We start from the raw sequence: 12,711 nt of genomic DNA, 5'->3' as shown, positions 1-12,711 counted from the left end.
AGTCTATTCTGGTCACCAGGCTTAGTAGCATGTAATGCGGATTTCTCCTCTGTCTTCCAAAGCTTTTATAAAGAGTTTCTCTTTCCCTACAGAGTTCTAAAGTCCACTCACACATGGTGAAATACTAGCCCTGCTGAAGTCCACTGAAGTTCGGCCATTGACTTCATCAGGCCCAGGATTTCACCCGATTAAATATTCTCTTTTAATCCTACAATTTCGGAGATAATCTAGATGCCATCAAAGTGGCAAAACTCCCACTGATCTCTGCAAGACCAAGACTCAGAGTCTTCAGGATTCTTAATAGTTTAACCTCCGTTACCTAGCTTTATATTATCCTACTGCTTTATATTTTGCTTATTTTGCAATGATTAAAGTACTATAACATTTACAAACACACATGCAGGCTAATGTTTAAAAGCAACCCCCACAAAATACATGCTCATTACAGAACAATAAAATAAATGAGCAGAGTATTTACTTTAATGGATCTCATAAACAGAAATTTGTCAAGCCCTATAGTACAAACAGAGCCTGGCACTTCAAGGTTTGGGTTACGATGGATCTATACAGATAGATCAACAAATGCTTCTGCTCAAATTACTGAAGTAGAAATGAACAACTTGGCAGCTTAAAGACAGTTCCCATCTAACATCATCTTTAATTTATAGCATATCAAGAGGCTCATAAGCTTTAGAGATAGAGACACTGAGGATTTAGATTCATAACTTTTAATCATTTCTTTTTGGTGTGTTGGCTTTTCATGTTGTTATCATTTACTGGGCTTCCCTTTCCCCCATTCCCCCGCCATCTTTCAAATGTTTGTACAGTGCAGTACTTCAAAACAGTTTTTCTATGTAAGTTTCTCACCATAGGCAACAGATGCTAACTACCACTGAAGCGCGGCATCATTCCCCATTGGCTCACTTGCAGCATGATTTACGAAACCAGTGCACATTTACAGACCCTGGACACTTCCAAAGATTGACAGTCACTTGGCAGTAAAAGAGATTTCCAATCAGCTGATTTAGCATGCAGTCAAGGGCATGGGACAGTTCATTAATATTAAATATGTCTGGTGCACAACAGGTTTATAGATGCTCAAAAGTAAAAAAAAAAAAAGAAAGAAAGAAAGAAAACTGACTATTAGAGAAGCTCCAATCAAAGTAACAGAAAAGATCTGTAAGGTATTAGGACATCACAGAGTCGGGAAGAAAATGTAGTTACTATTATAACATTAATCGATTTGCACTAAAGCAAGATTTACAAGGCACCTTATGAAAGAACTCCAAGCGACTGACTATCAATATACCCACACAAGTGCAGTGCTACCAGACTTGGCCTGGTCGGTTTTCTACAAGAGCCACTCCTGTTTCTGCTGCTGCACAGGGTTTGCCTGCATTGCTTCTAAGCAGAGGAAACAAATCTGAGGGCTGCAGAATGAATCACTAGATCTCGGTTTGCAATTCAAACACATAGATGTAGCGTTGAGTCTCTGGCAATCTGGTAAGGCCTGGCTGGCCACTAAGGAAATATCTATATGGCAGGGAGCAGACCACAGCAGCGATTCTCAGAGCCTTGGTCTACAGACTCGAGTGCTACAGTGTTAAAAATAGCCATTGTAGCTGTTCCGGCTCAGGGTCTGTAGGCTAGGGCAAGGGGTGGGCTTAACGCCCAAGCTCTTGCCTGAGTGTCTACACAGTTATTTTTAGCGCCTATGGTATGAGCCTCACAAGCCGGAGTTTGTAGACCTGGGGTCTGAGACTTGCTGCTGCTTGCTGTGTGAATGTACCCTCAGAAAAATTGCATCTGGCTTTGTAGGTTATTTGCCTTCCTCGGATATTAACAAGAACGAGTCAGGAGAGAAGGGGGATTTAAAAATGTGCACATCAGCGAAATAAGTTAAGGTCACACTTTATATCAAGGGTACATTCATTAAGGGTTTATACAGAGTTAACAAATGCTTAATAGATATTGTAATGAACAGTTAATCACTTGTTATAGAATCCAACAGGCGAATAGGTTACTTCTCACTGTTGCGAGTTTAGTTGATTTATCTGTATTATCAGAATGCCTAAAGTCCTAGTCACGGACCAGGGACTGTACAAATGCAGAGTTTGCTATGCCAAAGAGATTGTTGTAGCTCTGCTTACACTACAAACTCTTTGGAGCAGGGACTCTCTTTTAGAACTGGTTTGTACAGTGCCTAGCACCACGGGGTCCTGGTCCATGACTAGGGCTCCTAGGTGCTACTGCAATCATCATCATCAATAACACCTTTTACTGAAATTATAACTATCTATAATACCTTCAGCAGATGTTCTTATAACGACGACAACTTCTACAGCTCATGTCTGCAACATGCTTATAAGAGTTATTCATTACTTATTCACCCTTTACAGGCTACTTTTAAAGGTAACCAAGTGGTGACCCAAATCAAAAGATGTGAAAGGACTCATAATTCAGCACCCACCATTTCGACCATTTTGTTTCAATGTATTTGCCGACAGCTGGATGGCGCTTCCGTGGCCCAAGTTCTGTGGAAATTTCAGGTCTTCCAAATTCCCATCGGTGCTTAGCCTTGCAACTTCCAGTTCTGTTAGCAAGAGAGAAGTGAGCTACTGAATTGTAAAACAGAGAAAAAAATCACAATTTAAAAATAATTATATACAGCTAAGTTACAAAACTGTTTTCCAAATAAAATGCAAACACTAGAATCCATGTACAGTGTTTCATGCTAGACTCTGCTTTGGACTTCTACTTATTTTTGCCCTGAAGAAGGTTTAAACATAATTTTAAAATAGCAAATAAAATGTAGTCTCTGTAGTAGACAAAGACAACCAGTTAATGTAAACAAGCAAACAAGTACCCAAGAATATAAAAGACAACAATTAACATGAAAATCTGAAAGTGTTGGTAGTTTGCCACTGTCTCTTGATACGTTCTGTAGATTTTATCGACACTCGGCATCTGCATTCAAAGAAATTAAAAGAAAGGCTGTTCTCATTTTACGTGAGCATTGCAGGAGGCCTGGCACTTTCCATCTCACTTGTTTTTTAATTAAAACCAACCGTCAGCTAAATAAAGACAAAAACTTGAATTCAACTGAATATATTTGTATTAAGTAAGATCAAGGATCATAGCCTTGTAAGCTGGTTCCCTCACTGATATAACAGATGTAGATTATGGCTGTGATTTCCAAAAGAGAGGAATGTAAGTGTCCAAGTTCCGCTGAAATGCAATGGGAGTTGTGTGCCTAACTCCTTTAGGCTCTTTTGAAAAAATGTAGTCCATGCTCTTTAGGGCAGGGTCTGTCTCTTTGTTATATGTTTGTACATATACCACAGTGGGCCCCGGCCTGTAGGCACTAGTGAAACACAAATAATAGATAATCATAATACACCTAACCACACACAAGTAGACTCAGCGAAAACGTTTATAAAGTATTTTACCCCCATAGAATAGAGCAACTAGGAGTCAAAACCTGCAGTTCTTACTCAGACCTTAGTCAGCCAAATCTCTAAGATCCTAGGGACTGTCTTTTAATGTTATGCAGTCAACACAGAAGCTTAGCAAATAATGACTCAGAACAATAAAGGGAGTTTTGTTTGGGAAGGACTTGAGGCTTTGGCTGTACAAGAGGGGTTCTGTACCTGCTAAAATGTAATTTCTCCAGGGCAGTGCACTGAATCAGCCGACAACTTTCATTCTGTTTCACTATAAATCACTAGATAAGAGTTTACTATCGATGGAGTCCTGCTATATGAGAGTTCATGATCAATGGAGCCCTGCTATACCCAAGTTTACTATCAATGGAGCCCTGCTATCTCAGAGTTCACTATCAATGGAGCTCTGCTATACCAGAGATCACTATCAGTGGAGTCTTGCTATTCTCAAATTCACTATCAATGGAGCCCTGCTATACCAGAGTTCACTATCAATGGAGCCCTGCTATACCAGAGTTCACTATCGATGGGTTCCACTGCCGAATCTGTCCATCCAGCTATTGCTCTCCCACTGCTTACAAAACTGACGTCTTTGAATCCTACTGGCTAAAAGGGAAGCCTTGTCTATGGACCATCAATACAGTTACACCCCACAAAAAATTGCAACTAATTTATTCATGGCTGGATCCTCTGATAGGGCCAAATCTTGAGAAAGTGCTGAGTGCCGGCAACTCCTAGATTCTACCATTAGTAAAGAGCGATAGGGAAGAATCCACATTACTGAAGGGAAGGTTTGGAAAGTTGCACTCGAGGGGAAGCAGACACCACCATTCAACCCCCATGTTCTATTCCACAGTTGTTGGTGACAGAGGGACACTCAAACAAGAGAGGAAGAGTCATCTACATAACACGTACGGAGAGAGGTTGAATTTCATTCAGACTAAGTGAGCTGTACTACATTAGAACTAGAGGGTGAAATCCTGGTCCCCCATTGACGTGAATGGGACCAGGGCTTCACTCAGGATTCCAAGCCCGTTTCCATTTCTTTTCCTGTCCCTGGCCACCTTTGGTGTTTCCAGTTGCTCCAGTCACTTACGGATATTGTCAGTGTTCTCCCTGACAATGTCCGACTTCAGGAGGTTATCGGCCAGCACAAAGGCACTTTCCTCCACTGTGTCCAGCAACATGGTGGCTGCGCGCAGCTGGTCGCTTGCGGTCAGGTCTCTCCATGCGTTCAGAGCCTGCGGCTGCAGGAGGTTATTAACTGTCTCGACCATGGCCTGCAAAGAAGAAAAGCAGAGTGAGAAAGGGCTTCAGGAAGTCTGCACGAGCTGTCAAGCTCTCTACAGATTCATCCTACCCAGTAAGTAGAGAACTGTCCCATCTCCTCACCCCTGCGGGCAATCTACAGTAGAGCTGCCCATTATTTCCCCTTTGACCAGGGAATGTCAGCAAAAAGGTTCTTCTCATCAATAGCTCTGAATTCAGAGCAAGTGAGAATTTTTTTTCTCTGAACACACACAAAGGAAACTACATTTGAAACCACACATCCTTGTGAAGCAGGATGCTGGTAGTTACAGTGTCTACTGAATCCAGAATTAAGAATTAGACCTAGGACAGCAAACAGATCTGTTCCCAATAAGGTGCAAAACCTGCACTGCTTAGCCAACATGAACAGCGTCTAATGCATACCAAGGCTACTGTTTCTAGAAGAACACACCATCACCACCACCACTGTGCTGCTCTCTATGGTAAGGCAGCTAAGCAGTGGGGCCATGGTACCTATAATTCTCAGGTGTGCCTGCATCCAAAGGCGCAGCAGATGCTGTCAGAGATTTACATAGGGCATCACATTTCAAATCTCTCCACTCAGTAAACAGTCTTCAATGTAGTAACAACTTATATCCTTCCTGCCACGTAGATTATGCCCTAGGTTGCAAAGTGAAACAGAGCACTCCCATCGTGAACTTCCCAAGGATTAATCTGGATGCATGTTAGGCTGAAAACTAAACCAAGCAATTCTTGTGGTTTATAAATTACAGTTCTCAGACCCTACTGACTGTGAAGATTTCACTTGACTAAAAAGAGCAGCTCAGTTGCTAACCATGGCTAGCCCCAAGGTGTGTGTAGTTAGCACGTTTTTAAATGGGAACCAGCAGTGCACTGGTTAGCAAAATTTACTGCTTGTGGGGAGAAAAAAAACAGCTAATGTTTTCTTCTGCTGGTTAGTGTTTTCATGGTTACTAGTTACTAGCTGCTAAAAAATCCTGCCTCATAATGAAACACCTCCACTGCCAATTAGCACCAGCCTCAGCAACTAATTTGCCTTTTGAGATAAAGTTGGCTTTTTTGATGTTTTTCCATGTGCTGAAAGCCCTGGCATCAAACCCACATCTACTGCTATTCTGTGCTGCAAGGACAACCCTGTGTGACTTTGGCAATTTGCAGCCCCAAGGAGCTCAGCACTCAGAGTAACTGCTGGGTCTTTTCTTTTTTCCCACCCAGGTTTAAAACATGACTTATCAAAGAGATAGAGCACGGTCTGTTTTTTAGGAAGTGATCTAGAGCCCTGGTACTAAAATGACGTGATCAGAAGGATGTGGCGCATGGATTAGAGGCCGGATTCACCACTGCCCTGCCCCTTCTGCAGTCATGCCCACCTGTGCAGGGGTAGGATAAAATACTACCTGATCAAAATTATAGCCTTTCACATCCATTTTGCACTGGTGCAAAAAAAATAGACGATGAAAGGCTATGGTGAATTGCTCCACACACGATTATCTTGCAGTAAAGCCCAGGGAAAAGCAAAGACCTCAGGACGTTCCAGGCCTGGGGACCAAGCAGATTTTATGATTATTATTTATTTATCATATCATGGCCCAGGACCCCAAACTGCTGGGCGCCTTACAAACAGAACAAAAAGAGAGTCCCTGCCCCAAGGAGCTGACAATATAAGCGTAAGACAAGAGACAACAGACGGATACACAGAGAAGGGGGAGTACAAGGAAACAATGAGACACTGCCGGTTAGCATGATAGGCTGTGCTCTCAACACACCTGCTACCTAACTATTGTCACATTTTGTGTAGTATTCACGGCGAAGGAGAGTTTTAAGGAGGGTTTTGAAGGACAATACATCCTAATGACACTTTAAATGAGATAATGCAATTATATTAATAACCACTGCAGGTACATAGTGCATTCTGGTGTCACCGGTCACTTTCATCAGCAGAGGACTGGTTGAAACTTCAGAATTTTCCTTTCACAGAACCCCATTATCCTGCACCCAGCTTTTACAGTACCGATAGAAGTTGCAGAAATTCAGCATTACATAGATACGAACGATGCAAAGATGTTCTCTGACTCTCTCAAAGCAGTCTACGGATCATCTAAATCCATCACAGCTCCCCTGAAGTTGGCAGATGGCACAGCCCTCATCAAAGACAAGTAGCGAATTATACAGAGATGGGGTGAACACTTAATAGTCCACTCAATAGGCCATTCAAGGTCGATTGGCGTGCCCTTGATCAGTTACCTGAGAAACCCACCAAAGGGGACCTGAACCTCCCTCCATCAGTTGAAGAAATTACGAAAGCCATCAAACAATTGAACTCTGGTGGACCGACTGGAAAGGATGGTATTCCAGCAGAACCGTATAAAGTAGAATCATAGAATATCAGGGTTGGAAGGGACCTCAGGAGGTCATCTAGTCCAACCCCCTGCTCAAAGCAGGACCAATCCCCAACTAAATCATCCCAGACAGGCCTTTGTGAAGCATGACCTTAAAAACTTCTAAGGAAGGAGATTCCACCACCTCCCTAGGTAACGCATTCCAGTGCTTCACTACCCTCCTAGTGAAAAAGTTTTTCCTAATATCCAACCTAAACCTCCCCCACTGCAACTTGAGACCATTACTCCTCGTTCTGTCATCTGCTACCAATGAGAACAGTCTAGATCCACGCTCTTTGAACAGTCTAGATCCATCCTCTTTGGAATCCCCTTTCAGGTAGCTGAAAGCAGCTATCAAATCCCCCCTCATTCTTCTCTTCCGCAGACTAAACAATCCCAGTTCCCTCAGCCTCTCCTCATAAGTCATGTGTTCCAGTCCCCTAATCATTTTTGTTGCCCTTCGCTGGACTCTCTCCAATTTTTCCACATCCTTCTTGTAGTGTGGGGCCCAAAACTGGACACAGTACTCCAGATGAGGCCCCACCAATGTCGAATAGAGGGGAACGATCACATCCCTCGATCTGCTGGCAATGCCCCTACTTATACAGCCCAAAATACCATTGGCCTTCTTGAGGTGTTTCATGACATCTTGAGTAGTATTTGGAAGGAGGAAGAAATGCCAGAATACTTTAAAGATGCTCTTGTTGTATCACTGTTCGAAAACAAAGGCAGCAAAGCTGACTGCACAAATTACAGAGCCTTTGCTCTCCTCTGTATAGCAGGGAAAATATTAGCTCGTACTCTACTGAACAGACTCATTGCAAACATATCTGAGAAGAATCTGCCAGAAGCACAGTGTAGTTTCAGATCAGGTTGTAGCACTATGGACATGATTCTTGTAAGGCAGGTCCAGGAAAAATGTTTAGAGAAGAACATGGACCTGTATGCAGTTTTCATCGACTTGACCACAGCTTTTGATATAGTCAACAAAGAGGGTCTATTCTACCTAAACTGGGCTGCCCAAGAAGGTTCATACAAATCATCCATTTGTTCCATGACCCCATGACAGTGCAAGTGCTCTCCAATGGTGACTCTTCTGATGTGTTCAAAATCTCGAATGGAGTGAAGCAAGGCTGTGTATTTTGCTCCAATGCTGTTCAATTTATTCTTTGCCTTCGTGCTCAGCCATGTCACAAGGGACTTGGATCAGGGGATATAATATCCACTCCCCATTCGATGGCTTCCTCTTGGATCTTTGAAGACTCAATGCAAAGACCAAGACACTGGGGAGACTTTTCTTTCAGGCAATTTTTGCAGATGACTGCACCTTGATGGTCCAAAGACATGACAACCTTCAGGTCATGTTCAATAGGTTTTCTGAAGCATTCCAGCTCTTTGCCCTCACTCTCAGTCTTGGGAAGACAGAGGTCTTATTCCAACCAGCACCTCAATCCAATGCCCCAGTGCCAGCCATCTTACATCCAAGGCACACAGATGAAAAATGTGGATCAGCTCAAATATTTGGGCAGCGCCATCTTGAGCAATGGTTCCCTTGATAAGGAAATTGCCTCCAGAATTAGTAAAGCCAGACAGGCTCTTGGCCAACTCCAAACAAAAGTCCTTAACCAACACAACATTCGTCTCTCCACCAAATTGAAGATCTACAGTGCAGTGGTCCTAACATCTTTCCTGTATTGATCAGAGACGTGGACTCTTTATAGACAGCACATTAAACAGCCTGAAAAATTTCACATGTACTCCCTCCGCTTAATAATGAGCATTCACTAGCAGGAGAGAGTGACCAATGTTAAGGTCCTTAAGAGAGCGAGCAAACACAGCCAGCATTGAGGAAATGCTATTGAGAGCACATCTTACATGGACCAGACATGTCATCAGAATGAAAGACCACCATCTCCCAAAACAGATCTTGTATGGGGAGCAGAGGCAAGGAAAAGAAAGAAGCGTTGTCCGTATAAGTGCTTCCAAGATAACCTGAAGAGCAGTCTCCAGTGGGCTGGGATGAATCTCCAAGAACTTGAGCAAATGATTCAGAACAGGACTTACTGACCGTCTCTTACAAGATCAGAATGTAACAGATTTGAGAGGGATTGACATAATCATCTCCAGGCTTCATGTGAAAGGCACCACAATGCTGCATCGTCAAACATCATAGATACGGACTTCCCATGCCCAGTGTGGTCAATTCTGTGCGTCAGGGTTTGGACTTCAGAGTCATATGTGTAGCCATCGATGAGAACTGAGACAATAACATCATCATTGTCAGCGATGGACTACCAACAACAGCAGTATGGAGTTCACGAACAGGAAATTTAGCTTCTAGACTTTTAAACTAATTTTTAAAATAAAATTAAATAAAATAATAATACAATAAAATAAAATAATAATAATAATAAAACTTTGAAAGTTTGGCAACTGCATCTAAAGTAAAATGACAAATTTATCAGTCAAAAAGACTCATTAAACTACACAGGGATAGGTATGTTTTCAATATTTTTAAATCTTAAAGTCCAATCTGAATACTGTTTCATACATTTTCGTAGCTTACATTGGTAGCTTTGTCTCCCGAAAGAGCAAAGGGAAGTGTTATTATTTTTGAGTGATCAAAGCCATGCCTATTTTGCTTTGCATGTCTATGCAACATGGCTGTGTTTTTCTTGCAAAGATCCCATGTTCAAGGAAAGTAATCAGGCACTCCAGTCAGAAAATGATGATTCCTCACATCCACCCTCAACATTATTATGCAGAACACAATTTGCATTACTTTCATCTAGCTTGCTACTAATGGGCCCTTTAAATCTTTGCTAAAACAACATGTTGGATTTTATTTTTTTAAAATATTTGAATGGTAGAAAGAATTAGTCTTAACTACAGCTCTAGCTCCCGGGTTTGGGTGAGACGGTAATGCCTGCTTGACTAAACTTGAAACATGCTGAAACACTTGCATTAGTAGTAGTGCAACATCTGCTACAAAGATTCTGCTCTTAAAGAACTATTTTTTTTCTCACGTGTATTTGAATTTTTGTGTGCGTGCACATCTGTGAAAGACAGAACATGAACCAGACATTATACAAACTCTCTTGCGGAGTCAGCAGTCAAATCGGTTTGCTACACTGAAGCCAGCACATGTATGTCACCGATGAATTGGGATCTGATTCAAAACTTATTAAAATCAACAGAGAGATTCCCATAGACCTCAATGGGCTTTGAATCAGATTTGAACATACCCAGTAAAACTGCCTGCGCAGGAGTTACACCAGGGTTGAATATGGCCCATTGTTTTCCCCAAAGAAGCATTCCCTGACCCAGTCTAGTGCATTAACCTAACCTTCCCAGCACTTCATTTTTGAGCAAAGCACTTCATTATGGTGTAGCATAGCAGGCAAGGCCAGGGAGATTAAGTGTTAATGAAATGCTTGGGTTTGGAACGTGGACAGAGGTAGGTGTTGAAATGAAACCAAACAGCTGTTAAAGGAACAGCTTCTCCTGAGATAGAGATTGCAGGAAGAGGATAATGGAACAAATACGGACAAACAGGACAATTGACAGTGCTAGTCAAAGAACTGATCCAACAGCTGGGCTCTTAGCTTAACAGCAGAGCTCTGGCCCATGCACGGATTATACAGATTTGACTCCTGCCCCCATCTGTCTTGCCCTGGTCAGTCAGGGTATGTCTACACAACAGCTGAGTGGTGTCTCCCAACCCTAAGCAGACAGGCTCGCTTTAGCTCTGCTCAAGCTAGTGTGCTAAAAATGGCAGTGTGGATGCTGTGGCAGGAGTGGCAGCCCCAGGTAGCCACCTGAGCAGTACCCAGTGGGTCAGGGAGGACGGTACTCAAGTGGGTAGCCGGGATTTCTGTCCATGCTGCAACATCCACACAGTTATTTTTAGTGATCCAGCTTAAGCAGAGCTTGGACAAGTTCAGTTACCTGGCACACTCCCAGCGGCAGTGTAGACATACCTGAGGGGCAGGGAAACCTGCAGAAACAGAATGCTCCTCCAAACACAGCGAGTGCCTTACAGCTAATCATCACATCCGTGGGGGTGGGGGGGTTAGCACTGCCAAACTCCGGACCCAGACATTCAACTCCTAGCCCTCCTCAGCCAGAAGGCTGAGAGCTGCAACACAGGGACTGAAACATGAAGAATGGGCGCAAGGTGGGTGTGTTTGGCGCGGGGGGGAGGGGCTGAGTACCCCAAGAGACACTGATGATACTGATAAAGGTTGGGATTTTCAAAGGTGACTAAGAGGCATTGTGCCCAACATCCATTAAAAGATTGTGGGTTCCTAACTTCCGTAGGCTCCTTTAAATGAATAAACAAATCAAAACTCCCACTGGTTCATACTATTATTCTGTGAGTTAGACATTTTCCATTTAAATTTCCCTGCCCCCATCCTCTTTTAAGCACTAACCAATACAGCTCATCTGATAAGAACTGTATACAAATTAGCAGGATTGGCCAAATAGCTTTTGTGAGGCCTCATGCAAAACGGAATTTGGGGACCTGGGTGTCTCATCCAGTTCTTCCCACAGCTACGAACAGCCTCCCCCACAATCTTTGCATGCCCACAACACTACACTGAGTACCCTGAGGTTGTGGGGATGTATGTAAGATAATTAATATACCAGGAGTGTAAACAAAGAGAGGGGAGACCTATGACAGCAGGAAACATCTTTTGTGCAAATGAGCAAGCAGTGTTTAGCTAGCCTGTAGCCCCAGGACATGGACAGACAGATAAACAGAGAGAAACATCAGGGTAGATGGGGCCCCAAGATACCAAGAAAGCAGACATTCCTACTGCAGTTCTACTACAGAAGATGTCTATTACCCACAGCCGCCTGGTAGCAAGGGTGTAGGGCCAGGGGTATCTTTATACGTGAGGCCAAGTGCAACAAATATAGATCCTAAATGTAGAAAGAATAGTAAATATGGCAGGCGGCCAGCTTGGCTTAACAGCAAAATCCTTGCTGATCATAAACACAAAAAAGAAGCTTACAAGAAGTGGAAGATTGGACAAATGACCAGGAAGGAGAATAAAAATATTACTCGGGCATGCAGGAGTGAAATCAGGAAGGCCAAATCACACCTGGAGTTGCAGCTAGCAAGAGATGTTAAGAGTAACAAGAAGGGTTTCTTCAGGTATGTTAGCAACAAGAAGAAAGTCAAGGAAAGCGTGGGCCCCTTACTGAATGAGGGAGGCAACCTAGTGACAGAGGATGTGGAAAAAGCTAATGTACTCAATGCTTTTTTTGCCTCTGTCTTCACAAACAAGGTCAGCTCCCAGACTACTGCACTGGGCAGCACAGCATGGGAGGAGGTGTCCAGCCCTCTTTGGAGAAAGAAGTGTTTCAGGACTTATTTAGAAAAGCTGGGCGAGCACAAGTCCATGGGGCCGGACGCGCTGGATCCGAGAGCGCTAAAGGAGTTGGCGGATGTGATTGCAGAGCCATTGGCCATTATCTTTGAAAACCCATGGCGATCGAGGGAAGTCCCAGATGACTGGAAAAAGGCTAATGTAGTGCCCATCTTTAAAAAAGGGAAGAAGGAGGATACTGGGAACTACAGGCCAGTCAGCCTC

The 12,711-nt window shown here is 43.2% G+C and overlaps 1 protein-coding gene across 19 annotated transcripts in view; it reads right to left on the bottom strand.

Annotated features, from left to right (window-relative positions):
* The window catches only part of ADGRL3 (adhesion G protein-coupled receptor L3), an 815,007-nt gene that overhangs the window by 144,962 nt on the left and 657,334 nt on the right, over positions 1 to 12,711 (bottom strand). For all 19 annotated transcript variants that reach the window (XM_084625891.1, XM_084625888.1, XM_084625889.1 and 16 more), the window contains 2 exons: positions 4,540 to 4,723; positions 2,471 to 2,593 (listed from right to left, as the gene is read on the bottom strand). In XM_084625891.1, coding sequence (XP_084482017.1) covers positions 2,471 to 2,593; positions 4,540 to 4,723 — 307 coding nt within the window. The remainder of the gene's footprint in view (positions 1 to 2,470; positions 2,594 to 4,539; positions 4,724 to 12,711) is intronic.

Source organism: Lepidochelys olivacea (genome assembly GCF_965140295.1).
Source record: "Lepidochelys olivacea isolate rLepOli2 genome assembly, chromosome: 4".
Classification (NCBI taxonomy): domain Eukaryota; kingdom Metazoa; phylum Chordata; order Testudines; family Cheloniidae; genus Lepidochelys; species Lepidochelys olivacea.
Note: the sequence above shows the minus strand (reverse complement) of the source record. Positions and strands in the feature narration are given on the sequence as shown.